Source organism: Varanus komodoensis, unplaced genomic scaffold (assembly GCF_004798865.1).
Source record: "Varanus komodoensis strain SLA01 unplaced genomic scaffold, ASM479886v1 scaffold14_1, whole genome shotgun sequence".
NCBI classification, from domain to species: Eukaryota; Metazoa; Chordata; class Lepidosauria; order Squamata; family Varanidae; genus Varanus; species Varanus komodoensis.
In genome coordinates, this window is record NW_025335438.1 from 3077575 (window position 1) to 3104556 (window position 26982).

At 39.8% G+C, this 26982-nt stretch overlaps 1 protein-coding gene across 6 annotated transcripts in view; it reads left to right on the top strand.

Annotated features, from left to right (window-relative positions):
* The first annotated feature begins 348 nt into the window (after positions 1-348).
* Positions 349-26982, top strand: part of RUNX1T1 (RUNX1 partner transcriptional co-repressor 1) — a 156703-nt gene continuing 130069 nt past the window's right edge. The window contains exons 1-4 of one of the 6 annotated variants that reach the window (XM_044423763.1): positions 4355-5472; positions 16625-16707; positions 20701-20749; positions 26393-26563. In XM_044423763.1, coding sequence (XP_044279698.1) covers positions 26476-26563 — 88 coding nt within the window. In that variant the 5' untranslated portion in view covers positions 4355-5472; positions 16625-16707; positions 20701-20749; positions 26393-26475. Of the gene's footprint in view, positions 1272-4354; positions 5473-9682; positions 9708-9732; positions 9995-16624; positions 16708-20700; positions 20750-26392; positions 26564-26982 lie in introns of those variants that run through there. The other 5 variants (XM_044423762.1, XM_044423761.1, XM_044423764.1 and 2 more) reach the window with 5 other exon arrangements.

Below are 26982 nucleotides of genomic sequence, written 5' to 3' on the forward strand. Positions count from 1 at the left end.
AGGCAGGGAAGGCAGCAGCCCTCCAGATGGCTGGGGAAAGTGTTTGTCTTGGGTTACTGCAGGGCAGTCTGGACTCTTGCAGCAGGCAGCCTTGGGAAAAGCTTCATTAGGAAGCAAGTTACATGTCCACTAGTAAAACGGAGGGAGAGAAATGAAAGAAAAAGAAAGCAGACTGCCCAAGAGGGTCTGGGCTTGACTATTGTTAACATATACTTGACCCCCGTCCCTCCCGTTCCTCATGACACAGATGTCTCCTACCTCTATCACCTCCCACTGCTTTAAGCCCTCCCCCCTGCACCTGGGTAGCTGAGCCCGGCCAGCTGCTTGCAGTATGCTGTTTGACTTTGGAGGTGGCTGCTAGCGGAGGGGGGAGAGCACAGGCGCACGCACGCACGCACGCCCTCGCTCGCTCGCTCGCTCACTCGCGCACGCACACACGGACAGACACAAACAAACAAACACGCACGCAGCACAGCCTTTCTGCGCGCGGGCGGATCTGCACACGCGTTGCATGGAGCGCCTTGCCCAAGGCAGGCGGGCACAAGGGGAGCCTGCAGAGCGACGCCTCGCCGCCTTCGCGAGAGGCGGCAGCAGCGGCAGCGGCAGCGGCAGCAGCGGGACGAGGCAAGCGCGCCGCCAGTGACAGCCCTGCTCGCGAGCGCTCGGACTTCAGCTCACGTTTGTCTACCGCCGCAGGCAGGGACGCTCAGCGAAGCGCAGTGGAGGAGCAAGACCTGGGCATATTTCATCTCGGACTACTTTTGGAGGACTTTTGTTTCCTTCCTACTACTACTATTATTTTTACGTGATTATCGTCCCGATTGTTCTATGCGAGTCCTTGTTCCTTTCGCATCGGCGCCACCAATATAAGCCCTGTCGCACGGATCCTCTTTTCCCTTCGTTCTTTTCCCCCATTTTTAAGCCAAACAAAACCAAACACTCGCGCGCGCGCCAGCCCCGGGACAGCTGGAGTTTCGCTTTGGTTTTGTTTTTGTTTTGCCCTTGGACTCGCGCGCGTGTCCGTCTTGTGTGAACGTGGGTCGTCCGGAGTGGTGGGGGGTGGGGAGGAAGGAAAAGAAAGGAAGCGAAGCGACGTTGCATTCCCTTCTTCCTCTCACATCCCCCCCCCCCCCCCCTTTCCAAGCCAGTCAGCCTGCTTGCCTGCCTGCCTGCCTGGCTGGGCTGTCGGATCTCCGCCAAGGAGGACGGGAACTTTTTATTTTCAGCTCTCAGCCTGTGGCGAATGGTGGGAATCTCCGGTCCCTTTCAGTGTAAGTAACCCTCTCCATCCCTCCCACCAGACCCGCGCACGCCCCCTTTGCAAGAGTGGGAAGCAGAGCGGTTAGATCGAGGAGCTGCAGGGTGGGTCGGGTTGTTGGGGGCAGTTGAGGAGACTCGATCCCCAAATTTCCTTCTCTGTCCTGATCTCTCGCACCCCTTTCTCCCCGTCCCACCCCTGTTGTTTTATTACTATGCGGGCTCCTGTGGCTGCAACTCACCAGCACAGATTGGAACTCTTCCTGCGGCAGGGGACGGGCAAGGGGTTGGATTGTATGCATGCGGGGCTGGTGGGAAGGAGGAGGCTCACCTTTCGATTTCGCCCCGCTATCCCTTTCCAAAAGTGCCGGAGCAAAAATAGCTAGAAAGTTTTACGGAAAAGCAAGCTCCGCCCGCAGCCTTGATTCGAATTCGAAGACTGCTTTCTGGGGCGCCGTGTCTTGACTTTAAGCTGGCGGCTCAGGACTAGAGCTCAGAGCTGGAATTCATTCGTAATGCTGGGAATTGTCCGCCACCCCCCTTCCCCGGAAAGTGTGTACCACAGAATCTCTGAGCACGTGCAAAGTGATTTCGTTCCCCCCGAGTAAACACAGCCACGTCTCTGGGACAAGCTTTAGGGTAAAACTTCTAAGTCAGCAAACAGATCTAGTTTCTGCGTTGGATTCCTGTCGCTCAAGAGCTCATGTGATCAAGAGTGTTTGAAATATATATAAAACCCCATATTGAAATTGCGGTTTTCAAGAGAGACGGCGCCAAATAGAAACTGTCAAGCACTTTCCACGCTGACAACACTGTAGGCATTACACGATTAACATCACTTTAGGTTTTCGTACGGAGATGTATTTCAAGTAAGAAGCATGCCCCTGAGATGCAGTATAATTTTGTGTAGTCCAAAATGATAGAGATTTGTTGGCGTCGCTTTTCTAAGCCTTACAAGCCAAAGCTGTACTGATTAACATAGTGTATATACTAATTGCACATAGCACACACAGTGCAGATAATATTCAGTGAGATAAGGAGCTCACTGATTTGCACATTAATATTTATCACAGGAAATTCAAACTCTAAATTGCCACGGAAGAATTTGGTCAGTTGCATTCTCCAGTGAGAATTTGGCTTGGAATGAGATGGAGATTTGTAAACTTGCAACATGTGTCTAGGTATGTTTACTTAGAAGTAAGACTCAATGAGTTCAGTGGAACTTTCTCCCAGGTAAGTTCAGGCAGGATTGCCACCTGGGCTAAGTGACTGTTATGAATGCCCTTCTTGAAACCCGCACAGTACATCGGTCACAAAGGATAATCTGATAATTTTACTAACCACTGAAGTTGATAAAGTCTTACTGACTTTAATGTCACTTCAGTGCTGTGACCTGCTGGTCAGGGAATCTTCTCCGTTGGATGCTAGAGTACCATACATGTCAAAGTTCCCATTGTATTCTTTGGAAATGGAAGTAGAGTGAATATGGCCATATGGACTTATTAAGGTTTGGAGAGACAATATACATACATCATATGCTTTAAATAATAAGACAACCATGACTTGTGCTATAAAAAGAATAATAACTGTCACTAAATTCAGAAATGGCAAGGCTTTAGTGTTATGCATTCATGCTTATTTGGAAGAAAGTCCAAATTTGTCAGCAGAACGTATTCCTAGGTAAATGTGAAAAGGTTTGCAGCTTTATACGCCGTACAATCATACCATAATTTTCATGCCAGGAAATATTTCTAACAAATATTATAATATGGCCTACCTACTTGATGGATGACTTCTGAGTCTTGGAATGCACTGCTAGGTTTTTGCTTCAGCAAAAATCTATGTACTTAATGTAACTCTGACCCCTTTAACTTTTAACATTGCTTCCCCTAATTAATCTGTTCAGGCCCCAGACTTAAATGGCTGTCTACAGCTGCTGAAAATTGATTTATCCCCTGATGGTGGTCTGAGTTGCTGACCAAATCAGATTTTCCCTTCAGTTGCAGATGAACTTTAATCTGTTTTGATTATCTATTTCAATAATGATACTTTAAAAAAAACCAGACCATGAGACACAAATACTATTAGCAAACAAAAATTGAAACAATGTATAAATCTCATCTCTTGCATACTTGTGTTGATACTGTGCTATTCTTCATTTGTTCCTCAGGATTTAAGTGGGTAACTTAAACTGGCATATTATCCAAATTAGATTTAACAGTGTACAGAGAGAGTTATTTTTGCTTCTGGCTAAGGAAATAGTATTAGCAGTTTTTGGATATAGTATGGTCAATTTTCTGGTGACGTTGGCCCTTCACAATTGTGCCTTGGTTGATGACATGACCTTTCCATGGGAGAGCCTCTTCCAAATGATTCCAGGATTATTCCTAAGGAAATCCAACCAACACTATGGCTATGGAAAATTTTTAGGAAGTTAAATGCCATTTCTGGCATTCAGAACTGATTCCTGGAGTGCCAACTTCTCAAAAGCTGGAAAGTATTTCTTTTGAAATGTATATGGCAGATATCCAGTGGGTGCACTAGTGACAAGAGATGCACAGTTTTTCTTGCAAGCTCAGAAATTACTTAATAAGTCTTTGTGCTGCCACACCATCTCTTATAATTATCACTGTGAAACTTTTCTGATCAGGATCTCAGATTTCACTGTGTATTTTTACTACTGTAGCACATGATGAATCACGTTGGCTGTTTCAGCATCGCCCTTCCCCTCTCCCCACCCTCATATATATATGTGTGTGTGTGTGTGTGTGTGTATAATACAATATAAAAAACAAAGCAAAAACATGTTCATATAGAAGTCCTATCCCGATCACTCAATGCACAATCTAGGCTTTCTTCATGGAGTAATGAGAAATGACACTTTGGTCTTCAAAACCCCCCAAATGAGCTGACAGACAAGTATCATTCTGCTTTGCAGTGGAATGCAGACAGTGCTATGAGCTTTCTGGATTCTAGCAACTGCTGCTGCTCAACTTCTTTTTAAAGGGCATTCATCTTTTCAGGATTTTTAAAGGAACACATTTTATTTGTACTCCCTTCCCTTGTGAACCCAGTAATGGTGACATTGTAGGCAAGCACCCCTTGAATATGCTTTAGTCTGTCTTGCTAAGGCATCTGCCCTGAATCTCAGAACTTGACATCATGGATCCTTCTGCCCACATCATGCCCTTCCTTGAAAGTAGTATTTGTCTAGAAAAGGTGGGAGGAAGGCAACAGCTCTACCTGAAGTTTGGTCAGTGGCCAACAAGCTCAAGGCATACTTTTCTGCCAACTTCTATTTCTTCCTTTTCTGAAGCGGAATTCAGCTGACAGACACTGAATGCAAAGCCTTCTTTGCAGAGGTTCTGTGGCGCTTTTTCTCTGAAGAAAATTGGTGTCTGTGTGGTATTTTTGATGGAGAGGGAAGGGCTTTTAACATATGCCTGACGTTTTCATCATTCAGCTTTTTGGGACACAGCCCATTGATGATATAGTGTTTAGGTAAATGAGCAGGGTGTGGCAATATAGAGCGCTTTTCTTTTTTTTTTTTTGAGGATAAATATTTCCATTACCACTATTCCCTTTGTTCTATGAGAACTTAAGTTGGCTCTTAACAGCAGAGATAAAATAGAGACTTGGTGTGCACTGAAGTTTACTTTCCTTTGGATTGGATTGGCTAGATCTGGATGCATTTTTATAGCTGCTCTTTTCAATGAGACTTGAATTGGGAAGCAGAGAATTTTAGGTAAAAATGGGTATCAGTATTAAAGAGTAAATAATCCATCTCTTATAAAAGAAGTGTGATTTCTTTTTTTAAGGAAAAATTACACATTTCTTTTAACATGCTCCACAGTACTTCACATTTCAGGAGATAAAGGGTACAAAACATAGCAAAAGGACTTTTTTACGTGAACTAATGCATTGTGTGTATTAAACATTGCATTTGGACATGACATTGATTATAGCTTAATCCATATGTGCTTTTGTTTAAGTTTATGATAGAATAATAAGAAAGATTAATATGGAAAGCATTTGGAAATTAAATGGTTAATGGATTAGAAATTATTTTTTTTAAATGAAAAGGAATATTGCAAAAAAGAATTATTTTGATTTACAGGGTATTATTACACATTGCTTTCTATCTTCATTTTTTTTCCTAGCACTGATAAGAAAGTTCTCAAATGATGTTTGAAGAGCAGTGGACGTTTTATTAAAGTAAGCATTGGTTCACTATAATGGAGGTAATTGTGAGTGATAAGAACAGAGCAGGTTATCTGTGTGTTGTTTAAACAGAAGGAGCTACTTTTATGCCATTTTTAGGAACCATCTGTACAAGGGAAGGGTCACCTGTCTGTCCACACTAATTATAGATTAGGGGGGCAGAGAAATGAAATTTGAGTAGTCTTCCTGGTAATGAACTCCATAGTGATTTTATTGTAAATGAGTTTTGTGTACTGAGGGCAATACTAATTTTGAAAGGAAAACAAGCTGCTGCATGGCCGACATGCACTTGCATTGCAGTTGTCAGACAGAGTGGATGAGAAAGCAGCAGATGAAAACGGGATGCTGGACTTGCACAGTAAGCATGGTCTCAGTTCAGGGGTGAATGGTGTGCAGTCGCTGTCTTTTCGAGAATATCGCTAATTTGAATTAGAAATAGCCTTTGGTTCAGTACAGGAGGACTTCACTAGAGTGGAGGAGAAATAGTCATTATTTTATTTCAAATATATGTTTCTGTACACATCCTGTCTTCATAGCTTTGGTGTATACATGCACTAACCTTAAAGGAGTAAAAAAAGTAATCCGCAATAAAAAGGTCACATGAATTTCTACCACATCTGTTTATAGTAATTATGAACATAATTAACATAAGAATTACAAGTGAAGTAATGACGAGCTGAACAATGAGGTATTATGGCATAATGGTCATATGTCGGTATTCTCACATTATAACACACTAGAATTCACATATTCAATGCAAGAAAGGAAATGCTAGGTTTTGAAGCATTAAAACAGCTAAAAAACATCTCTGCCTGAGGCAGATGGACCTTCTTGCTTTATAAGGAGGTAACCCGTTATTAAGAGAGAATCAGTGGAAATTAAGATTTGTAGCCTCAAGCTTGGACTTTCAGACAGCTGTGATTATGAATGGTTCATCTGTTACACATTTTTACTCTGACCATATATTGCGCTCGCTCGCTCTCGCTCGCTCTCTCTCTCTCGCGCTCTCTCTCTCTCTCTCTCTCTCTCTCTCTCTTTTTGAAGTGATATGCTGGGGGAGGGGAAGAATACACATTTTCAGGGCAAATGGTTTATTCTGCAAAGATACCAGTTTCCTGTGAGATCTGATAGGAAATATATGTTTGCAGCAAGCATTTTGTTAACAAGTAAAGGACACTTTCAGCTGATGGTTTTTAGAAGCCCATCATGGGAAGATGTGCTATATACCCAGGGACCAATCCTGAGAACATTGCCCCATATAATGACCACACAGCTGTACTCCTGTGGTACATGCTTATTTCTTACAATAGAGTGCATGGGATACAATTTATTGTAGGTTCTGATCATTTACTTGGAGCATGTAGGGTGTTTTGTATTCTCCAGGATTGCACCCTAAGACATCCACAGACTACAGAAAGTATCACTAGTGGCACGTTTGCTAGTGTATCACATGCTTCAGTTTGAAGGGAATTGAGTAGACATTTAATTCCCTTTATAATATTGTATGCCTGATTCTCTCAAATATGGTTGCCTAATTCATGGCCTTTACAGAAGGCAGTAAGGAGATGTGGGCAAGTGTTTTTGTTTTGAGAATAAAAGTCTGTCTGTGTAAAGAATCGGATGTCAGTTTAAACACAGATCATGCTTTCTTTTCTTTAGTATACCTCTGAACTCCCTTTCTGAGAGTGATTGTGCAGGTATGCTTCTTCCCATTCTTAACAGAAGGAAGTAAATTCTGCTGCAGTTATTTGAGATTCACTTCTGAATAACTATGCTGAAGATCAGGGTATAATGTTGTGATCTAGGAAAGCTTATATAGCAGAAATATTGTGGGCATAAGCCTTGATACATGTTCAGAGCAATGATGAATGGGAAAAGAATGCCTTATGCTATGTCCCAGTGACACCATGAAATTTTCACATTATTGGATTAGTGGAGGATTTGTGACAGAGTCTTCTTTATGTGGCATTTCATTACATGAAATGGCACAATTTCCACACATATATGCATCCCTTCTTTTGGTATTAGGTTCTGCTTTTGGACATTTGTCCAAGCGTCATGTCCTCTTTAATGTATTCTTGGTGGGATAAGGTCCCTTTTGACCAAGATACTTGGCTGGTATGCTGTAGTATGTTAGTATTTCTCTTCTTTTGTCTTGCTGATCTGCAGTTTTCCCAAAAGGAAGGCACTCTTCTAAAGTAAATTAACATTATCATGTTATGGCAGTAATAGTTCATTTAACATGTAAACTTTCACACTGTGCTGTTTCTGTTTGTCATGGGGAGTGTGTAGATCAGGACAAATATCCATCTAATCTTGCATCCTTGTATCTAGTTATGGCCAGCAAATGCCTGTGGGAAGTTTATAGTCTTGGTAACTAGGGGGTCAGTTTGTCTTTATACCTGGCATCTGATCTCTAGAGGTATGTTGCTTCTGAATATGATGTCCCATCATCATGGCTAAAATCATTAGTTAACACATTCTTCAGGAATCTTCCTTAATGGGTTGAGTTTTTTTTAGCCTACTCCGATGCATTCTCTTCCTTATTCTGCATGGACTCAGCCAGATAACTGCATTTTTTAATGGAACATGTGGAGTATAGATCTTCAAGTCACCCGTTTATCATAAAAACACTCATCTTATATGAAGAAAGAATAATAACCTGCATGCTATTGGCTTAAGGTTTTGGGAATGTAGCAGATTAGAAACAATACTTGTCTTTCTGTAAAAGTATTTCATAAGCTCATGAGTTTCTTAAACAGGGAAATCTCAAATGTTCAAACACTATTATTTTGAAGAAAGACTAAATCTCAGATATTCAAAGATTATTAGACATTACTTTACATTTATGAAATTGGGCCCATACTGAGAATCACTCTTTCATCAGTTTCAACATAAACAAAGAGATATGGTAGGGGAACTTCTTTCAGTAGGAGGTGGGGCAAAGATAATATACATTGTCTGTGTACCTCATGTATTGACATGTTGACACCCACTAATTGATGCTGCTTAGATTGCATGGTTCATCTGTATTCAACTGGTGGTTCAGGATCCACAAGTGGATCATTTTGCCATCTAAGGTGGGTTATATTAGTGCTTACACAACTGACTATATATCAGAATATCTAAGTTTTCTCTTATCAGTTTTGAGAAGGCATCAAGTAGTGCCTTTGTGTGTGCTATGGAGCTCGAAGGAGTAAGCTGATGATACCTTTATGTAGTTGATTACTTTGGCCCTTTGGGCTGGTCTTAGTTTGCTCCACAGTAGGCAGCAAATTAAAAACAAAATTCCTGCAAAGATTGATTTTTCTTCTGCATGAAATTTCCCAATAAAGGACTTAATTTGTTCCCTGTTGCCAGTCCTCTCTATGTAACAAGGAACATTGTAATTTTTTTTAAGGAACAGGAAGTTCAGAAATTATTTAGCAGTAGGGGACATAGAAAAACAGTGTGATATGATGCTTAGATGTGTTGTCAGGACTGGAGAGATCCAAGTTTAAATCCCAATTCAGCCATAAAGCTCCCAGGATGAGTGTGGGTTGATCACTTTCTCCAACCACAAATAGGGTTGCCGGGAGGATACAGTAGAAGGGGCTATGTGAATTGAAAACATCATGCACATGACTTTCAGGTCTTTGTTGTAAATCAGTCAGTCAATCACTTTTGTATCTGGTCTGGAACTCTCTGTTCTTACTTTACATGTTCCAGAACTGAGACCTGGTATTAACAATTGACCGTAAGCCCTGGAACTAATCAAGTTCAGTACAGAATTAGTCTTCAGGTATATCGTTTTGTATAGAGATAGATTGTATCAAGTAAGAACACAGGAGAAAGGGTGGATGTTACCTTAAGAAAGAGAATTAGGACCTACATGAAAGTTCTGTTTTCAAGAGGATGGGTGTTTTAGCAGGTGTGTGGACATATGTGTGCCAGAGTTGGGCACGCCACCTCCAGGAGAAGAAGTTTGCCCCCCGCCCCCCATCACTCGGTCATACGCCAGTGCCTTTCTCTCCTTCTCACACTCTCTGTTTATTTTTCCTGCCTCCATCTGGGCCATGCTGATATTGTAATCACCCTGATGCACATTGCCTCCCCCCGCTTCTCTCACACACAATGTGCCATCCTGACAAGGCTTTTACTTCAGATAAGCTGCGATGTGTGTTTAATGAATACAAAGCCCTAGCTGCACCGCTGCCTCGGTTACTGCCTGTGCTCTCCTCAGCCAGAAGGTAATCTCTGAGCATTTGGAGGGGGAGCATGCCTTCCTTCCCCCGTACCCCTCCCCATTTTCTCTAAATGATTCTGAAGTCGATAACGGACTGGAGAAGTGAAGATGTAACCTCTTATCTTGCTTCTCCTCTTAGCTGGTGGGGAATTTACATTTAAAGATTAGCCTGGAGTGAGAGAGGAAAAAGGGATCTGCCTTTTGTTGTGTGGTGTTGTGAGGCATCTAACCTCACCTGGCCTGGCTTTGCATTCTCCCATCAGCTCAGTTATTCAAACGGGACTTGCAAAGGTGAGATTATTCTCTCCCAGCCTACCCCTCCTGCCTTATCTTTAATTGGATTTAATTTGGCCATCTGAATGGGTTTAGGAGGTGTTTGTTTTGTTTTGCTTTTTTAAAGCCTCAATAAAGCAAAAGAAGTGTGGTTTTTGTGGGGAACAATAGATTATTTATTGACTGGGCTTTAAAACCATTAGATGGAGAGAGAAAATGAACATCATAACAACTTGATTAGCTCTTTTATTAGGTGAGAATGGGTTGAAAATAGACTTCAGTGTAAGAGGTGGGTGGGGAGAGGAGGAAAGGTCTGAAAATTTTCCTTGGTTTTTGAGTGATGGAGATTAGCTTACATGGCCCTAACTGAAGTTTATGCATGTGGATTATTCTGATTGCTTTGCTATAATGAACTTAACCATAGAAAGGCAATTAATAATGTAGTCGTAAGGTAGGCTCAATGAGTTCAGTGGAACTTACTTCTTTGTAACATTCATAGGATTACAGCCTCAAGGGGTGTCTGATTTGAATGCTATGTTGAATTGTATGCATATCTTGGGGAAATCTAAGATGAATGCTGCTGTAATTTTTTCAGTTTCATTTTGAACTTGTGCTTACTGTTTGGATTATTTATGGTTTTAGTTGATAGGACTTAAGTCTAAATGTGCAAGTGTTTTAATATTTAATTTTTCATATAATATTTAGAATTTTTAGAGCTAGGAAAGAATGGAAATCACTCTCAAAAACAAACACCCAAGCACCATCTAGAGGTATTCTTTTTTAAAGTTTCCAAGAAACCCCCATGATTAAAATTAAACCGTGACATTAACTTTAACCCCAATCCTGAACACTGTTGTTTAGAAATAAGTTCCACTGAGATCAGCAGAGCATATTTTTAAGTAGCTGTGTTTTAGATGCACCTTCCTCTTGTTGCAGTGCTCGGTCAGGTGCTTTCATAGCTGACTATCAAGACATGATCCAGTAGCTAAGTGCCTAATTAAAATTTGTTTAAAGCCAAGAGGGGCGGGAGAACATGTATCCATGTTGACAACAGCAGATCGATAGGGTAAGACAATAGAGTCCCATTATTTTACTTCCATTGACTGGATATATTGACATTTCAGGTTTATGATTGCCTCAGTGAGCATGATGGAACACAAGTTCAGAAACCAACCGGCAGAGTGCCACATATATTACTGTGTGTCATCTCTGCCTTCAAGTTACCTTATCACTGAAGCAGAATAGTAATGGATGGCCGCAGAGCACTTGGGAAGGTTTAGGGCTCTATCAGTTACAAAACTGACATACAACAGATCTTGGAAGCCTCTTTTAATTACACCTAGAATTATGGTAGCCTGTGTTACCTGCCAGTACTGCAGCACTTCAGAGTTTATGGGCTAAGAGCAGACAGGCTAACAAGGTACTTGTGTTTCATATTTTATATGTTTGCGTTTGGTTTAAAGTTTTCCATGAAAACTGATCGGGTGACTGTGCACTGTTCCATTGATGTGCCTGGTCCAAATCATCTGCTAGAACTCTGTTGGGTTTGTAGATTGTGTAAGAATTCAAAGCATAATTTAAATCATCTTGCTTGCTTGCTTGCTTGCTTGCTTTCTCTCTCACAGTGTCTCTGTGTACATATACTAGATCAATTTCTGATGGTAAAGAGAAGGTTGTACATAGACAGGATATTATGGTCTGTTTTTTTATTTTCTGACCATTAAATGTACAGTCTGAGTATACTTAAATATGTTGAATACATATTGAAATATAGAATAAGCACTTATTATCTCAAATTCTTTGAGATACTCTGTAAAATGGAACTGGCAACACAATAAAACCCATCAGTGTTAGGCAAGCATGGAGACAGAAATTAATTTAAAACAGACAAAGAGCTAATATGAAAAGAGCCACTAGTGATTTAACCCATTTTTAAAAAGTGTAATGAAAATATAAAATGCATTCAGATTGTTCCATAATAATACAACGGTTGTGGCCATTGAGTGGACTACTGATGCCCCCGTGAGATAGTAAGGAGAAAATGAGTCCTTCATACCATTTCCATGAAAATTTTAGGTTTCTGTTTGATCAGCAGGTGCTGTTGAGATGAAAGCCATGCGTAAATTTTCAGAAGGCCAAAAGTGTCAATTCAGAAAAGGAAAGTGATAAGAGAAAATGCAATCAGTTTTCCTGTTTTCAATTTGTGCAGAATTTGAAGAGCTGTTTTGTTAAACTGCTACATCTGCTCCAATATGAATATTGAACTACTTCCTCTAAAAATAACACCCTATAATTTGCAAGCCACTGCAATCTTTTGTTAATGTGAGTGGGTTGAGGAAAAAAACCTGTTCTGAAAAAAAATCTCTAGCTTAATGTGCATTTTTACTTATTGGCATTTTTTCTGGAGTAGGAAAAAATGGTATTATGTAGTTAGGACTCCATCACAGTGATGGACCATAACAATGTATCTTCATAACTAACACAAGTATATTCAGCAAGTACATTTTAATTTTTGAAAAATTAGTTTTGAAACCAAAGCCTTACAATAATGTTGCAAGCTCAGATTTAGTATTTATTGCAATATAGCCTTTATTCATTTTCTTCTGCTTTTACACTCTCTAAAGAAATACACTGTAGCCTGTTTCTTATTATACCAGCAAATCAAAATTTTAAGGTAATCAAGAGTATTTTAGTTAATAGGGCTTTCAGAGCTACTTTTTCCATATTTAAATAAAATGATTAAATTATACTTGAGTGTATTCATTAAAAATCCTCTTCAGTAGTGTTGTTAATCAAGTTTTATAGAATGTACAGGACACACATTGTGAGAAGCAGCGGGGATTAGAAATTACAGAGTAGGCTAGAGAAATAGCAAGGTATTTGCAAATGAAGATTTTGAAATATAATTTTAAAATAGTGAAGCTTTACAAAAGTGACCTAAATGATGTGGCAGTCCTCTGTGATCAAAATAAAAAATAATATAGTATGCAAAGAGACATTTCCAGTACATTTATACAATAATTATAGTATAGGTACAGAATCCATGTTTCAGAGTAATTTTAAAAAATCACCTTTTTCTGTGACAAAGAATGTAAGAATTGTAGTTCCAGTATAATTGCTGTCACAAATTGAAATAAGCTAAAAATGGAATTTAAAGTTGAAATTCATACATCCTGCTATTGATGTCAGTGGAATTATGCACAAGTAGGGGAAAAATCTTTGAAGGTTCTTAAGTTTTGTTTTATTTCCTTTGCCAGATACCTGGTATGGTGACCTTTGAAATAAAAAGAAGCATCTTAAAGAAAGCATAGTTCATTATTAGAACCAGCTCTTGTAAATTTGCCTTTATGGGCAAGACTCCATCTAGTGGAGTGAATCTGCTCCACCAGCAGTAACAAGCACATGGGGCCATTTTTTTGCTCTTTGACACTTACAGTGTTAACATTTCACATTATTGTTTCCAACAGGTTACTCTGTGTCACATGTTAGAAATGTCACATGTTATATTAACTGCTACCTGAGAAGGTAGTTTCATGGCCCACATCAGTTGTATAAGAACCTATAGTTAACTTGGTGGCTATGGGATGCTTCAATATGTCTGCCTGGCTGGATGTTAATATGCCATTTGCATAAGTACCAGTCATTACCACCAACCAGTTTCCCTTTGTGATTCACTTTATCTGAAGAGCTATAGACTACATTTCTTGCCTGACTGATGATGACCGCACAGTCACCTCCCTAGGTGGTAGTTCAAATGTCATGTTTCAATTCCCTGGGTCAAAAGACTTTCCACAATGGACTGTCTGGCTGATGTTCTGTTTTCAGTGTAACATTCCTTCATTTGCCTGGGAGCAGCAGGAATCAAACTACTCTTTCATCATTTCATCATGACAAGTTGCCTTAATGCGTGCAGCTAGGGTTACATCAAGACTTTACATTCTAACACATAAACAGTCCAGCCATATTTTTGCTTCTCATTACTAGTATAAATAGTAAAATGAAAAAATAAAAACAGAAACCCAAACAATTGGTGTCTGCTTTAATATCCAGGCTAAGTGGCTACATGTTTTCAAAACAATTATCTGGTAACAAATTAAGATGTCATTGTTTCTTCTAGACGGGGGTGGAAGGTCATAGTTCTGAAGAAGCAGGCCATGGTGTAAATATGTGTTGCATTTATAATGTCCATGGTTAGGACAGATTTTTGCTTGTGAACTTGAGACATTGCCTGCTGTCAGATTAGATAGTATTGCTGCAGACCAGCTGTGCCTAATGTGATCTCTTCTAGATATTTTAGACTACACGCCCCATCATCCCTGAGTATGGGAGTTGTAGTGCAATATGTTATCCTCTACATTGGAAGGTGTCCTGTTGGGCAAGGCTGGTATAGACAGGACATAGTATTTTCTGGGATAAGGCACTTCTTAAGAACTAAGAATACAGAATTGCTACATAGACCAGCTTGGAGCATAGATAGTGAGACAGACAGGAATTGTTGCTGCAACATAAGATAATTAGAATGCTACAGGAGAGGCAGTTAACAATACTTCAGCAAAGGAAATTTGGGAAGAGTGCTGTAGTAGATTAAGAAAGTATGCTCTAAGGGACTTCCAGGTAGGATTGTTTGTCAAAGTGATTATGCTGCTCAGCTGCCAGAAACTTGATAGTGTTGCCAGACATTTATGGACAATGGCGCCAGGTTGTTGGTTAGTTCTTAAAAAAGAAAAAAGAAAACTAGTGCTGTAACTAGGTAAAAGCAGAGCAGTTATAGAAAAACTACTATGGCAGGATTAGGCAGCCTGGTGCCCTCCAGATATTTAGAACTACAGCTCTCATCATCCCCAGCCAGCATGGCCAATAGTCAAGGATGATGAGAGCTGAGGAGGTTTCTGAAAGTCCAACAGGAAAAAAGGAGCCTTCATCTAACATTTGTGTTTTAAGTACACAATCTCCTGAGAAAGAACAGTAAGCAGCACTGATGATTTGAAGTCATGTGAGTGGGATGGTATAAATCGATGACCTGCAACAACAGAGGGTTGGATCTGATGGCCTTCTTGGCCTCTCCCAACTCTACTATTCTATGATTCTATGTAGCTTCCTAGCCAAAATACTACTTTCCATTAAGGCTATATGTTTTGACCTGGGAAAAGTCCATGCTCTGCCCTGTGCATACCACTTCCATAATCTCTTAAATATGTCTCCTTTCATTTAATACAACTGACCTAGCAGAACAAAGTAGTATACTGTTTTTTCACCTGCTAAAAGAGTGGAAAGCTGCAATCTTATACTTAATTACCTGGGAGCAAGCCCCACTGAACCCAGGGGGACTTATTTCTAAGTAAACATGGATAGGATGTCACTATTACTGGGTTACCTAAAGAAGCAATTGGCAAATGTGTGATCCATAGCATTGGTATTTAGTGTTGGAAAAATCTGTTTGATTCACTTTCTATAAAGTTGCTTTGTGTCTGTTGCACATCACTTCGTGAATGTTATTTCAAAATTCTGTGTAAAGCTGTGAGAACATTTTTGTATGTGGTTTCCACATATAGATACATTTTTCCAAGCTCATAGAGTAGGTATTTTATTTTATTTTATTTAAATCAGAACTTCATTGCACAGTGTGGATAATGTCTGATGCATAATGACATTCTATGGTTTGCATATTAGTTTAGAAAGTGTGAATTAGATTAGTTCATATTAAAATAGAAACCAGTCAAATTTCTCACATGTTCCTACTGGCGTTATTCTGCAACTATGTTTCTTCTCAAATTTCTTAAACTATGCTAAGAGAGAATTGCTTTGGTTCACTATCTGGTCAAGTATTTTGTTCTCTGCCTTTGAAATTACAACATCACAGTGCTATTGTCTCCAAGCAATATTTAGCATGACAAAATAAATGCATATATACTGGTGTAGCAGTCAGGGGAAAAAAACTTAGCAATTTGTCTTGATCAGCGCCTTGCTTAGTGGTAGGACACAGGATTTCCATGCAGGAAGTCCCAAGCTTAATCTCTGGCATCTCTAGTTTAAAAAAAAAAAAAAAAGATGAGGTAAGATGCTGTCTGGGAATGGGCCAGGACTGAGGCTCTAGAAAGCTGCTGCTGCTTCAGTAGACAAGATTTTGATTGAGAGATAAATAATTTGCCTTGACAATAGGCAGCTTCCGGTGTGGGTATGGTGTTCCTGCAGGAGAATAAAGGTGTCATGCATACCCAGGACTGACCCTATTTGTCTTCTGAAACACCAAAGATCATATCATGTGGCATTTTGAATCTACATAGACTGACAGGTCAAATCATACAATCTATTGTAGTAGAAATTGAAGGTGCAGCCCCCCCCCCCCCCGCCTTGATCTGTGTGGGGTCCATAGTGAGGTCATGGGGGAAGGGTTAAAGGCTCCCCACTCTAGGGCCCCAAATCAGATTACCTCTCTCTGCCTACACTAGGTGGCTGGTGGTGGTGGTGGTGGTGGTGATGATGATGATGATGATGATGATGATGATGATGATGATAAACACTAGCTGTTAGGTTGTCTTGAAGGGCATTACTTTTCATGTATCGTAAGTGAATGATATAGTTACCTTGGAGCCCTATGTAAGCCAAAGGAGAAGAGGCTTACAAGTATAATTCATAATCTGCTTGCAGGATTGTATCTGTGACTTAATAACTGGAAGGAGTTGAAGAATCCCGCATTCAGATCTGTCAGAGTTAACATCTGAGAATTCCAGGTAAGGAGAGTAGCAAGACAGATTAGACAGCTGTGTGATTCTTTCAATTTTGCTTTATAAATGATCACTTTATATTTGTGTGTGTGTGTGTGTGTGTGTGTGTGAGAGAGAGAGAGAGAGAGAGAGAGAGAGAGAGAGCACAAGCGAGCAGAGATCAGCTGACAATAACAACCGTGGCAGCAGCAGTAAGCAAACCATGTTTGCAGCTGGGTGATTACAGAAGTCCCTAAGATCTGTGACTGTCAACCATGAACACAGATGCCTTCCAAGTTCTGTTTTTCTTCTGTATGGAAGTCATTGGCATGGAACAGATGCCTTCATTTTGGAGAAACCAGCCTCTGAATATAATTGGCTCTATCTTCTCTTTGTTCTCTGGGGACTGTCCCTCTTCGATGAAATTAGATGGTGGGGGAAATGCATGCAGAGAGTTCTCATAGTGTTTTCACTGTGATATATGATACTGATCTATTTGTAAGCTCATATTTAAAGGTGCATTGTTTTCTGTAGTTCCTTTGTAAATTAGATATGAAATGTTTAAAATCTGGAATCAAGTATTCTTCCTGGCTAGTGAGATTGGGAGTTGATTGCTTTTTTGTCACATGATTTAAACTACACTTTAATAACAGGAGTTTCAAATTTGTAAACATGCAAATGAATGATTATATACAAATAGTCTATACCTATTTTTAAAATTCCACACTGAAATGTGGCAAGTTTTTGGGAGAGCTGTTGTGCACTTTCAGCAGTTTTTTCCTTGAAACATGCTGCAGCATTGCTTAAAAAAATAAAATTTTAAAAATGAAAGTAGTGGTGGTTCTAAGGGAGGGTCAGAGTGGTTTTGAAGGAAGGCAGAAAAATGAACAATAGGGACTTTCATTTTCTTTAGTGGAAAGCAGGATATTTTAACTGATTCATTTTAATGGCTTATAAAATGGCTGGGGTTGGATCTAGAACACAATTTGGAGCTGATGGTGTTATTCCACCAATTGCCTGGAAACCACAGGCAAATGGATTTTCCTTCCCTTCTACAGCCCTTCCTGCTTTCTCCAAAACAGGTTTTGGGAATGCAGAAGATTAAGATGTTGGATTTAAGCTACCATTAAGTGGATTAAGTTCCCATTTAAATCAATGGGACGTAAGTCATGATAAATTTGTTCCATATATATCAATGGCACCTAAAGTCTACTAGCTCAGTCTGGATTCAACTCATTTAAACAAATGATACATACAAGTAGGAAATAGGTGATCCATCCTTGCTTCATAAGCAATGCCAACCTTTATTTGGGTTGTACCCAGTGGTGTCATTTATTTACTTAATATATACCCCACCTGTCTGCCAAAAATGGTGCTCAAGGCACACATTAGTGCAAAGCTTCTATTGCTTGCAGAAATTTTGCTTTCATCCTTGCTTAAATATAAATCCAATTCTTAGATTCTCTTTGTACAAGCCCCTTTACAAGCTCTCACAGGACTCCTAATGAACACATCAGTGCTTGTGCTCATGTTGCATGTGCATGTTGTTCTGCAAGCACAAGAGGAACAATGCCACCACTTCTCCTCTTTCCACTAGTGCAACATTGGCCACAGCCCACTGCAGTCTTACGTAAGCTGTATGAATCTGAAAAGGATAGATGTTCATGGGCTCTCCAAACCGTGGTTTGATTGAAATGAGTCCTGCAGTAGTTCTTTCAGTCTTTTGTTCTTTGCAAACTTGGCTTTTCTCTTGGCTTATAAATATTAATTCATACCTAGAAGCCAGAACATCCCTTTCTTCTTCCTAGAATTATTCCTGAAATATTTGAAATGCTGTAATCCCCTTGTGTTGTTATATTTAGTTTATTCTCAGTTTAGCTCTTTAAATTACCAGTGGTGGTGGCTGAGTGAAGTTGGCTGTCCTCCAAAACAGATGATAAACTGGAGGTGTGATGTTTCATGTTATAATTGCTCATGGATGCTGAATCACTGTTCAGTATAGAAGTGTGTTGCCAGTTAGCTTAAGTGTGTCTCTCTAACATCTAGGATTGAAGATGGCTTCATATTTAAGTCTATTTTTCAAGCATTAAGATCTTAATGTTCTGACTTAATCTGCATAGATCAGTATACTTAATATCTTTTGAGGTTGTTTTTCAGTAATGTACACTTACAATTAGCTATGCATTCTTTACATGGTTATTCTTTACCATGCAGTCTAACCTAGGATCAAGTCAGCTTGCAAACCTGGGCAAATTTATATGGGAATAAGGCCAGTGAATATAGCAGGGCTTACTTTTGACTGAATATATACAGAATTGTTGTGTAAATCATCAAGAGTTTAGAATGACAAACTAGGAATGTTGAAATTTGGTTTATATCTTTACTCAGTCATGAATCTTAACTTGTGTCAGTCTAAATCTCATAGCCCAGCCTATTCCACAGGTTTGTTGTGAAAATAAATTGCAGGGCAACAGGCAACCCTATATTCTACCTCAGTTTCCTGGAAGGAAGGATCAGCTATTTCTTCTTTGCAAAGAATGAGCCAGATTCTTTGTAAAGCTGGTTTCTTTTGTCTTCCATTTGTTTTCCATGATTTGGCATACACACATGCACAGAGAGACAAGGGTTCTTGAGTCAGGCATTAGCTTCAAAATCTTTTTTCCCTTTTTGATACCCAAGCATTTATGCTCTCTCAGGAGAGAAGACAGTTTCCCACATTCTGCCCCATTCTGCCGTCAGATCTGTTGCATTCTGTTATGACCAAGAAAGAGGACGCAGGGCATGACTACACAGATTAGAATCCATGTACTCTTTTATTTTCTTCCTGGTTCCACAGCTTTCGATGGGACTTGAGAGCTGACCTTTGTGACGTAATAGTAGCTACCATACCTTTGTTTTCTCATTTCCTGCTCTACAATATATGTGCATCCTGTTTGTACCTGCTGCTTGGAAAGGGTCTCTATGGGGACGGAGTGGAGGATGTGTTGATATTATCAACCTCCAACCCACAATGCTGAGACTGTGTCCCAACAGATGCCACTGCCTAGAGCTCTCCTGTAAGAAGGACCCTCTGTCTTTTAACAACTGTGTCACTCTTGTTATGTGGAATGCATATGTGCAAGCCCTGCCTTTTTGTTTCTGCTTTACCTCTCTATGCTCTCAGATGTCATGGATATACATTTTACAATTTCTCTACCTGGACAGTAGACCTGGTTGTTTAATGCTAAGCAATATTTGCTCAGACAGATTTACATTTTAGTGGCAGGCTGGTACCAGTTTCTTTCTGCCCAAACCCATGCAGAATTTCAAAGGGAACATTAAAATTGGTCCTTCAAGCACATGTACACAGACCATGAAGGGAAGTTACAACTATACACTCAAAACATAGTGATCTCTTTTGTGCATAATACTAACCCATGGTCTATTTAATTTCTGGTTTGTTGTCCTAGCCAGGATTTGTGTGTCAGAGATTTGGGCTTTGTTTGTTTTCATTCTCTGGGTCCTCTCTTCTACACCTTGACTTCATTCCTCCCTGTATCCCAAATACCTTTGCATTGCTGTAGAGCTGGCATGTAGAAGGGATGGTCTATTTAACTGTATTTACCCATTGCCTGTGTAGCCAGGATTTCAACATAATGCTCCACATGTTTCTAGTTTTGAATGTAATGACAACTGACGGTTAAACAACCTGGTGTTTAACCTGGGTTAAACAGCCCTACATTGGTTCTTTTTTGGCTAACAAACCAATTTTTCGCATGACTACACTCCCACATCATGACAACCCAGAATTCAACAATCCACACCACAGGTTAGCATTATTGTGAATGAGGCCATTTAAAAAAATGGTTCTGCAAGTATGAACTAGCTTTAGTTACATGATCAATTGCATATAGTAAATGGGAATGTTACTCTATATTGAATAATCCAGTGCTGACAGCCATCTAAAGTTTCCTGAATATTCTGATTCATTTTCAGTCTTTTATCTAATATCATCTCTAATTTCACCTACTGTTGTTGCAGAGTACCAAAGGGCTGACATCATGAATTATCATGATGTAAATATACCCAGGTGAGTCTTCAGCTACCCCTCTCGCTTTCTGTCCACATAGCTGCAAGGAAATGAGTTTACTTCTGATTTGATTAACTACAATTTTAGCATTAGGCCCTAAACTGTAGATAACCTTACCTATGATTTGTTGAAAGAAGCCAACTTTATAACCATGGCTCGAAGTAGAATTGATTCAAACAAGCCATTGTTAAGATTAACCTTTTTGTTAAATTGTATGAAATGCCAAACTCTGGACAATTACAGAAAGAAAGAGCACGAGAGAAATATTCCAATGGCCTTGTGGTTGCAGTGGAGATGTAAAGTGGACCGCAGCATGCAGGGCCAAACTGTGGCAAGGCTCATTTCAGTCCCAATACCACACAGTTGTATTGTGATAGCCAAATGCAGCCACAGACTTGTTCCTCCACACCCCAGCCCTAAGCTGAGTTCCTGACATGCCAACATGTAATAAGAATGTATGTATAACATGACTGCTAACTGTATTTTGGTGACTGTCAGGTTAGGGGGGGGGGAGAGAGAGAGAGAGAGAGAATAATATGCAAATTCTGTTAATTACATGGCAGCAGCATTGGTGAAAGAGCTGTGTCTGTCTAGCTTCTGATGTATTTCCCATGTTGTTCTCTGTTGCTGAACAAGTTGTTCAGAGGAAAAAAACTTAATTGTAATGTGATGCTGTATGTGCTTAGGTGAGGAAGAGATTCCTGGCAGTAATGAAGCAATACAGGAATTGGTAACTGCACTCGATCTTCTTTTATGTTGATTTTGATATGTGCAGTCTTTATATCCTATTACATTTTTGAAAGATAAACTGATGCAAGAATGATTTGCCAGGCCCAGTGACTCCTCTCCTTAAAACCTTGGCTCAGCCAAATTTCTTGGAAGGGAGTGGAAGGAATAAGATAAAAGTGCTTTGACTATGAGGTTAACTGATTTCAAATAGGAGGCTCTCTCAAATTATTGCATTCTGCACAAAATAAATACATTTCGCATATGGTTAAGATTGATCAAAAATATTCTGTATGCCAGTGATTACATTCCCATCTGTGATTAAGGGTTTCTGACGGCATCTGGTTTTCACATTATATTTCTGTAACAAGAATCTTTTATATGGCAGAGTTCATTCTCTGTATTTTCTATTAACTGCAGCTTGAACTACTGCACGGATCACAGATTTACACACATGGCTTTAATTACTTTATACCATTGAGAAAAAGTAATATTTGTTTGGGAATGTATGTTTTTCACTATTTCCATGGTTATACAACATGATGAGCTTTTTAAATACCATTCTTCTGGAGAAATACAAATTGTTTAAGGCTTTCTGCTTGAAAATGGAGTGTTTGCAGGATGGGAGTGGGAAGCCCCCCGTTCACGGTGGAGCACATGCCTTGAATGCAGACAGCCCCTGTCTCACTTGCTGGAATCTGGGTGGGGCTTCCTGAAACCCCGGAAAACTGCTGCCGCGCACTGTCAGTGGCACTGGGCTAGACAGGCTACGGGGCCAACACAGTATATAGTGGCTTCTTACATTCTTATGTTGCTTTTGAGCATATTTCCATTTGTCTTTTAGCTGCAAGAACTAGCATGTTAAACAACAAAATAAATGTATACCTTTCTGGTTATTCCCGGCATGTTTGCTATTCCTTATTTGGAATAGTGGACAGTGTTCTGGGTGCCTGCCAACATCAGCCATATTGGACTAGCATGAATGACTGCTAGTGGAAGAGGAAGCAAGCGCTTCATGGTACAATCCATTCTGTGCACTCTGCTGGCTCATCTTGTTCTGGAACTGCTAGTTTGAGCTAGTTTCTGGTCGGGCTGCCAGCCACTAGCTTCCCATTGGGCCAGTAGTAATTCCCCCTGGTGCAAGGGCCAGCATAATGAAAGCAAAGGCATTAATAATAATTATAGCAATAATATACAGATGGTGGCATAATTAACAAGAAAACTTAGTTGAATAAATTTGTGTGCTCCTACATCAGTTTGTGTCTGTGGCTGTGTGTATACCCAGCTGTTGCAAGGAGAGTAAAGTGGATAAACGAAGCACAAAGATTGCCTTAGAAAGGATTGCTGAATATCATGTTATATTTAATGAAGATATTTATCAAACACTGTGACTCTGCATAGGGTAAATAAAATGGGTGGAGAAATTCCATTTCCTTAACAATTTAGTTTGTATTTCCAAGTTTTCTTGAAAATGAGCAATTCAGCTTTTCTACCTTGTACTCAAGTTATTATATTAATAGACTTTGAAGAATCTGTGTTAAGTTTTGAATAGCCTTTGTATGTTTATCCTACAGATTGTCTTTTCCTTACAGTAAGACTAATCTATGAAATGCATGGAACTTCTTGATAGGTCAAATAATTAGAGGCATCAAAGGCATCCTAAATTCATTTGTCTCCAAATTATACGGAATGTCTCTTGAATATGTTTAATGTTATAGAAAGATTATTCAAAGAACGAAAGCTGATATTTTTGTAGGAAAAGGAACTTTTGTATTTGGTAAATAAGAACCATATTGAGTTGGCAAAACAATGTTGCTTCCAAGCTGAGTAACAGAATTTGGAAACTATTTTAACAATATAATGGATATTTTGTCAAACTGAAAACTTGACAAGTATCTCTTGTGATACTATTGCTAACTTTACACATATGTTTAATTCCCATTAAAATTTATAGGAATTTGTTTTCAAAGACTTATGAGAATCTTTTTGAGGTTGTTCAGACAGTATTATGTCCAGCACCAGAAACCCCCTACAATGTAGGCACCAAGCAAGTCTCTCTGGGAAGAGTGTTCCTTTAACAAGTTTCCAAAAACCCTCCTTTTAGTTGGTGCCCACCTGCTTCATCTCATATGGTATGGTGGGGATACCTGGAGAAAATCTGAAAATGATCTTAGGATCTGGGCAGGTATATGGCCTTTGATTAGCCTGGCTCCAAGATGTATGGGCTTTAAATCTTAATACCTGTATTGATCAAAAGTTCTCTAGGTAGCTTATATGTTCTGAAGCCCCATGACTGATTACAAAGCTTTGAATTTGACTCTGTATGTCATTTAAGATCATTTTGTTGTTAATAAAGTACCAGTGGGACCTGCAACAAAATGTTGCAGCGTGCAGTTTTCCTATTCTTTTTTAGTCAGTCAGCTATGGCTTTTGCCCATTTCATTCTAACTTCTTTGATTTCTATATTTTGCACCCAAAAGTTACCATTCCATTGTCTCTGAACATGGTTGGTCCTCACAGCACTGTTTGCTCTTCTTCCCACTGCATCACATTCTTTTTTCGCTTTGAAAGTACTTTGGTACTTCTGCAAAGCGTTGGCATTTGGGTTTCTTCAAGCCAGTTTGTGAGTGTGGTGTGATGGTGCCTGCAGCTGGAAATAAAGGGAAAGATGATAAGACCATGCACTTTATCTAGTGCAGCAACTTGAAAGCTGGAGGAAATAAATGCTGATTTCCTGCAAACCCATGGTATGTTGTACAACATAACAAACACAGTGACAGGAAGATCCTGGATCACTGTGGCTTTGAAAGCATGGTGGCTTAGAGTGTTGTCTGAACCTGGGATGACTTTGCCAGGGTGGCTTATGTTTGGCTTACAAGCCGTGGCTTGTGGCATGCTTTGTTCGCTCCACAGTGACTTGCAGTAATATCCAAACTTAGATGATGTGACCCATGGGGGCAAGTCCAACAACAGGCAAACCACATGCCATGAGAAGTAAAATCAAGTTTTGCTTGGTGGCTGCAAGGTGGCAGAGGCACATTCTGGAGGGTTTGCTATAGAGGAGGCCATGCAGAACATAACTTAGATACCCACAGAGAGGAATTGCTCTTGAGTATCCCTGTTCTGTTGGGGTTGCCCTACCTGTTTCGGTCTGGTGGTGGGACAGAGGTTCCTGCAGCCATCTGCTGCAGCCAACCATTTCTTCTGGGTATGTTGCTGGGTGGCACCATCACTCGAGACTACTTTGAGTAGTCTGAAGTGATTGATGCCATCCTATTCTCCCTTCTCTAGTGCCACTGTTAAGCAACATCAGGGGGAAACCTTGGTACTCCCACTGTGTTCCCAGTTGGGCTCATCACTGGTGGGGTAGCTACAAGCCACACTGTGTAGCTTTCTATGTAGTGTAGCTTAGTGTTACACCAACTGTCCCAATATATATGGTATTTGTATAATGCTCCTCAGGGCAATATAATAAAGGGAAGTACTGCTAAGAAAACTATTTTTTCCAAAATGTAAACTGGTTCCATTTTTTTTGGTCAAATCATCCCAAATACTGGAGGTTTATAAGGAGCATATTTAAGAAATATTTGGTTGGCTTTCAACTGCATTCTTGAGTTCTAGTCCGATATTCTAACCACCATCTATACCCTTGGTTGATTAAATTATCCCTTTGAACCAGATGAAAGGACCCCACAGATTTGGCCTCTCTGAACAGGTACTGAGTGGAAGGAGGCAGGACAGGAAATTATGCTATGAAATACTTCCATTTTCAATGAATTATTTATCTGAGCATAACTAGTTTTTCCAAGCATGTAGTCTAGAACTACCAGGCTACTGAATGTTTTGAAGTCAGCTTTCAGGAAACCCAGGCTGCAAAATACTTAATGTCACCTAAAGGATTTGCCACATTTACCTGGTTTAATTCTACTGAAAGCAGCAGGAATATGTCAGCCCAGGTGCAGCTATGCTGCTTTATAGAGGTGAGAGAGAATCATATGTTTTTTGTGGTGAAACCCTATTAACATATAAAGTCTCATGAAGGAGTTTTGTGATTGTGGAGGTATCTTAGCTCAGTGGCAGAACACATGTTTTAGACGGAAAAGGGCCCAATTCAATCCTTGCCAATTTTAGTTCAAAGTGCCAGGCATCACGTGATAAGGAAAGCCTCTGCCTAAATCCTGCAGAGCTGCTGCATGGTAGGCATGTCATGAATGGCCAGCTGGAGCTGGAGATCAAACTAGATGACCCGGGAGGCCCCTTCTGACTCTCTATGTTTCTATAAAGCAGTTCCCTACATTTCTGTAAATAATCAACCACTATTAACTCTTGGGGCAATATCCAACAGGGCAGTTTCCTTCCACTCTGCAAGCTCCTTTTTCAAACCGGGGGTCACAACAATTTTGTTTCACAACAAGTGGGCCCATCACCTAAACAAGGTAGATTTAGTGCTCCCTTGAAGAGGCTATGTAGTGAGCATAAATGTTAGTTTCTGGAAAGAGGAAAATCCTGCAAGATATGAGTATTTATGCTTGTTTCAGGTTGTGCCTGGTGTAACTAAATCACCATTGTAAAATTGATGGAGCAACTTATGCACCAGAATTGGTGGGCACAGGGCATATCAGCAATGGTGTAAGCAGCCGATTGGACATTGGACCTAGTTTCCAACCTGTGCTTGATATTAATTCTTCAACTCATTGTACATCTAGCTTTTCCCAGAAAATTAAAAAAATCATAATAAATCATTACTTTAAATACTTAAATGTGATAATTAAGTATTGGCTTTAAGGTTTCAGTCATTATTTCTGTTATCTATTCATTCAAAGGGGATATAGTGTTATGTGACTAGAAGGCTTTGTGCTTCAAACTGGCTGTGATATGTGCATTTTTGTTTTTTTTTCCTTTTGTTGTTGTCAATAGAAAAGATTGATCTCTGGGCTGGTGAACGTAAAATCTGTCCCAGTCAGAAAAGGAGAGGAAATTAGCAGGACGATTGGTGGAGAATGATATCTGTCAAAAGAAACACTTGGAGAGCACTGAGTTTAGTAATAGGTGACTGCCGGAAAAAAGGGAACTTTGAATTTTGCCAAGGTAAGGACCAGATTTGTAATTAACCTGCTATTTTAAACAAAAAAAATCTGTTTATTGTGCTTGTTTTCCTTTTAACTGTGCTTTTAAATCTTCTCCTTGTTATTCCATGTGATTTCGACCTTTACTAAATTATTTGAAATCTAACTTTGTAGGGTTCTCAAAGTTTACATGGCATGCATGGAGAAATTGTGCAGGGGAAAATGGTCAATTCACAGCTGTCTCAAACTGTGAAATACCTAATTGTGGGAGGGGAACAGATTCATGATATACAAACCCATCCTGCCAATGGATGCATGTGTTCCACCTCCAAGTCCATCTTGTGCAGCCATACTTTGGATGTAAAATCGAAATGATGTCTATGTGCATGCTCCCTATAGGCTAATCTCTGTGATCTTTCTATCTTACTTTGCAATTTTGTG